This window comes from Arachis hypogaea, chromosome 6 (assembly GCF_003086295.3).
Source record: "Arachis hypogaea cultivar Tifrunner chromosome 6, arahy.Tifrunner.gnm2.J5K5, whole genome shotgun sequence".
Classification (NCBI taxonomy): domain Eukaryota; kingdom Viridiplantae; phylum Streptophyta; class Magnoliopsida; order Fabales; family Fabaceae; genus Arachis; species Arachis hypogaea.
The window spans coordinates 113,661,216-113,666,818 of NC_092041.1; the positions used below are offsets into that span (position 1 = coordinate 113,661,216).

The window sequence follows — 5,603 nt, forward strand, 5'->3', positions numbered from 1 at the left end:
GATGTGTATAAAACTCATCCAAGAATAACACAATCTCATTCAGTTTCTTTCTTTCATGACAAAACCATCTCTCTTACATACAAACCCTATTAATAATCGAGAGCAATTTCACTGTAATCACATTACATTGGAAATAATAGAGGTGGAGATTTATTAAAAAGCTTAAAACATTAGGTGAAGCTGAATTTTAACACAAGCAATCCATTGTTTTATAGATTTAAATATTGTGTTGGTCTTTAATTTATAGTTTTATCAAAATTATAATTAAGTTTTTATATTTTTTTTATTTTGTAATTAATTTTTTTAAGTTAAAGATATTAAAATTAACAAATATTTATTCCAAAAAATATGTATTTAAAAATCTAATTAAATTTTCAATTAAGTTAAAAATATTAAAATTAACCTTTTTTTATCTTAACTTTGTTTTTTATATATTTTATTTTGTTACTTTCTCATTAATTAATCATTTAAGTAACTTAAATAAATATACTCAATCACACTAATACTCAAATTATATAGTCATGAAGAACACGACAACTTTACTAATTTTTTAATTAGTTGTAACTCGTTCCACTTGCCGAAAACTAAATTTATAAATTGAATTTCTGTCGACCAAAATATCATATCTAAATGTCGCTTCTTGTTGAATCCAAAAACAATTAAGAATAAAAAGACAACAGAATTAAAAAAATCTATACGTAATTATATTTCAATACAAAAGGACATATAACGTGAAATAAATAAAAAAAAAAAAAGTAGTGTTACTTCTAGGAAAAAGCTTAAAGTGATATTTTTACTTTTGTAATTATTAATCATGCCTAACAAAATGTTAGTGCATTGCTTCAACACAATGTATAGTTCTTTCCATTGACTTGAGACTTGAAGAATTAGACAAATAAAAAGAAGTCAAAAAGACTTAATTCACTGAGTTGTATGTGTCGTTTTCAGCCACTTGCAATTATATATATACTACTGACTATAGTGAGTGATATATAGGTGGTGAATTTATTTTTATTTTTATTTTTTTTATTAAGGAGATAAAAACCATGTTGAAGCCTGTATGGACGATGACGAAGATAATAAGACAATTATCGCAAGAATAACCCCTTTTTCATATTTAAGAAGAATAAAAAAACAATAACAAAAAAGAAAGAATGTATATATGATTACGAGTTAAAAGATTTTAAGAGAATTTCTACCACAAAAAATAATTAAATATTATGGTAATTGATAAGAGTATATATAAAGATCTTTAATTTTAATTTTTTTAGAGTTATATTTTTATATTAGTCCCTCTTAAAAACTATTCTAGTTTTGCCGGTATGTAAGACTTTTTTGTATTCTCATGTGAGCTTTTTTTTTTTTAAATACTAATTTCTAAAAAAATATTAGATTATTTATAAATTGTGAAAAATTATAATATTGAACACTATTTATTTTTCTCTCAGAGATCTATATAAATCTACTATTACGATTCTTTAAACACTTAATACCTTTTTTACGTCATAGACTTATAAATACAAAAATTTTCAAAGATTTATTTAATATTTTTTCTTAAGAATTTATACTAGGTTTAATTATTCTGTCGGTCCCTATAGTTTTGCGAATTTTTTAAGTAGGTCCCTATACTTTTTTTCTTTTTAATTGGGTCTCTGCACCAATTTTTTTTTCAATTAGGTCCTTCTTAGTAGTAATTGGCTTAATTGTATAGGGACCCAACTGAAAAAAAAAACATTGGTGCAGGGACTAAAATAAAAGGAAAAAAAAGTATAGAGACTCAATTGAAAAAAAAAAATTAGTGCAAGAACCTAATTAAAAAAAAAAAAGTATAGGGACCTAATTGAAAATTTCGCGAAACTATAGGACCAACAGAATAATTAAACATTTATACTATTGTAAAATTTTCTCCGGATCTCCTAGTATGATTATTCATAATTTTTTGATATGCCATATCATTGGGCCTGCAGAGACCAAGTATATTCACAAAAATGGTCAGGCCTAAAAATTTGTTAAGAATTTTGAATGTGCTGTATAATTTCGTTATCAGATAGATTTTAATTTTGAGATTGCATATTCTTAGAAGAACTCTAACACAGAATATATAGAGAGAATAGAAAGGCTTCTAGTGGGGATTCCCTTAACTTTTGGTATCATCAAAAGAATTTTCTAGCATGAAATAATAAATTACAGAAATATTTGGTAACCAAAGAAAATTAGCCAAAACAGTCATAACTTGCCTTATTTAATATTTATTAATTGTTGCAACAATTAATAAATGCTAAATAAGATAAATTCTAACTGTTTTTTTTTTTTTTGTTTACCTAGCATTACTGAATAAATTAAACCCTTTGGTTAGGGCTATTAGTAATGAATTAATGCTATTCATGAGTTTAAATAATTGATTTAGTATATGTATATCAGGAATGCTACATAATTAAAAATAAAAAATAAAAAATAATATTTTTATTTATAAAAAAGTGTGAATACTTTTCTTAATTAATTGACAATTAATTTTTTTATAATTATCTTTTTTATTTAATTACACCATAAATTAATTCAAATTTTACGTGAATCAAATCACAAGAATCCTTTTTTTTATTATTAGTTTATTACATCCATAATTATACTATTTTTATTTCAAATAAAAATTTTAAACTCTTATATCATTAACCCTAAATATTATTTTTAAATTGGCACAACACGTTTTATAAAAAAAATCAAAATTTTAAATTCGATTAGTCTCAATTAATTAAAAATCAGAAACAATCAGATATAAGAAACTTCATGGAATTGAGGAAGAAATTAAAGCTAGCAGAATTTTGTGATTAATTATACATTATATTGTAACTTGAAACAAACAATCAGATATAAGAAAATGTGACATATATATATATATATATATATATATATATATATATATATATATATATATATATATATATATATATATATATATATATATATATAGTGGTTGTTCATATAAAATGTATGCATAATCATAGACACAAACCCTAGATTATTACTTATTAAGTAGTAGTTTAATACAAAATAAAAACGCATATATAGCGATAAACCCAAAAGCATAAAAAAACAATGATCAATAATGAAGATTTCGGTTGATGTCGTCAGCAATAGCCTCAGCATCAAATTTGACACCAAACAAGCCTCTTCTTGAAAGTCCAGCACAGTATAATCCATGTTCTCCCTTCCAATGCTTTGGAAATGCATTCTTTGGCATTCCATCTTCGTTTAGAACATACTTGTAATTATCCTATTCAATTAAATAATTAATTAAGTAATATAATAATAATAATAATAATCAACTCAATTTAATTAATTAATTATTATATTCTCACCTTCAACCATTTGTTAGCCACGCTTTTATATCCAGTGGCAAACATAATTGCATCAAATTCCTTCTCCGTGTTGTTTCCAAATATGACTTTGTTGTTCTCAATTCTCATTATATGAGAAGGGATAACCTGTTATATATGTTTTAATTTGTTGGTATAAGAAATTACATAAATGAATTAAAAAATATGAATGATTTAAAAAAATACCTTGATTGAACCGTCTTTAATCTTGGCAATGGTTCCAACATCAAGAATTGGAGACCGACCAGCAGCTTCCTTGAGATAGAATGGTCCCTTATTTGGACGACGAATTCCAAATGGAGAGAGATCACCAAATTTAATGTTTGCTACAAAAGTGATCACACTGTCCACAATATTTACCGGCAAATATTTCAGCATGCGCATACCTTGATGGATTAGTTCTTTGCTCACCACATGAACCTACAATTGCAAATTCAAAATCACTAATTCAATTTTTATTTTACATTATTTTCTGAATTTTTTACTGTTGAAATTCAACACATGATTATGGCAAATAATAAATAAATAAATAAATCTGTTTGAAAGACATATAGACAGAAGACATGTTTAAATGAAGTCACCAAAAAAAAAAACATGTTTGAATGAGTTTTTTAAATTTTTTTTTTAAATTTTAGAAAAGTAAAAATAATTTTATATTTAAATATTTTATACAATTTTTTTTATTTATCAATTATATTTGGATATAACAATATAGAAATATGTTTTTTTATTTATTATATAAAAAATATATATGTTTTTTAAATTTTAAAAAAAATGTAAATTAAAACTTAAAGATTTTTTATTTTTATCAATTTAATGACACTCAGACAACCACATAATATAAAAGAACTATTTAATGCATTGATGAACTTTTGTGTATACAATTGTATATTTATATTAAATCAAAAGGATTCAATAGGATTTAAATTAAAATTTATTTCTATATATATATAGGAATGACTTATCTATTAATTATGTTGGTGTATAAAAATATGTTTTTGTTTATTTATTATATGAAAAATATATTTATTTTTTTAAAAAAATATCTTTTTAAAAAAGATGTAAATTATCTTCTAAAAAACTATATTTTTTTCTAATATTTTTACTTTATTACTAAAAATTTATCAAAAATATTAAAAAAGATTTTTATTAAAAAGAGATTTTTTTTATCAATTTAATGACACTCAAACAACCACACAATATAAAAAAATTATTTAATGCATCGAAAAACTTTTGTGTTTACAATTGTATTAAATCAAAAGGATTCAATAGGATTTTATATTTTAAAAATAAAGAAGCATAGATACAATTAAAATTTATTTCAATATATATACGAATGACTTAGATACGAAATTAAATTACCGGATTTCTCATGAGAATTGAAGTTTTGGCACCAGAAATTTGAAGATCATATGCAATTTCCATTCCAGAATTGCCGCATCCAACAACCAAAACCTCTTTTGATGCAAATATAGAACCACTTTTATAGTGTTTGGAATGCAATATTTGTCCACTAAAAGTGTCTAAGCCAACCACATTTGGAATATATCCTTCACTATTTTCACCTGTGGCTATCACAACATACTTTGCCCTATAAACCTCATCAACCACCTTCTCCATATCCCCTTCTTTAACCATCGCCTTTGCCTCAATCTTCCACATCTGTTCGCCCTCGTCGTACGTGGCCGACTCCACTGTCCGGCAGTAGCGAGGGCTAATCTCGAAACGTTCGACATATCTGTCGACGTATTCGAGAAAACAAGACTTGGAGGGGAAGGTAGGGTAAGAAGGAGGGTAAGACATCAAAGGTAACTCACAAAACTCTTTGGCCAAATGAAGGTTTACTCTATCATAAGCATGCTTTCTCCAAAGAGAAACATTGCAATCCTCTTTCTCAAGTACTATGTGACTAATTGAGTATTGCTTAAGGCATGCTGATATTGCAAGCCCTGAAGGTCCACCACCTACAATTACCACTGTCGTTTCCTCCATTTTTTTTCCCTCTAAACTTTGATGGTTAGTTATGTAATGTGAAAGAATTGAGGGGTTTATATAATTTACTTGGAGATGCTAAAGGATCCTATTTGTTCATGCATGAAACAAATATTTTTGGTAAGATATTTAGCCAGGATTTGGTAATAAAAATGTGCTACATATACTTTTGCTAAGGATGGAAACAAATCTGGACTATTTGATATATTTTTAAGCAATAATAATATAACAAAAATA

General features: G+C 25.1%; 1 protein-coding gene across 1 annotated transcript; it reads right to left on the reverse strand.

Annotated features, from left to right (window-relative positions):
* Positions 1–3,097: 3,097 nt before the first annotated feature.
* Positions 3,098–5,366, reverse strand: LOC112757848 (probable indole-3-pyruvate monooxygenase YUCCA10). Its single transcript, XM_025806400.3, has 4 exons — positions 4,737–5,366; positions 3,561–3,794; positions 3,357–3,482; positions 3,098–3,271 (listed from the first exon to the last, which is right to left on the reverse strand). The coding sequence occupies exons 1-4, from the start codon at positions 5,364–5,366 to the stop codon at positions 3,098–3,100; spliced, it is 1,164 nt and encodes a 387-aa protein (XP_025662185.1).
* Between the last annotated feature and the right edge of the window lie 237 nt (positions 5,367–5,603).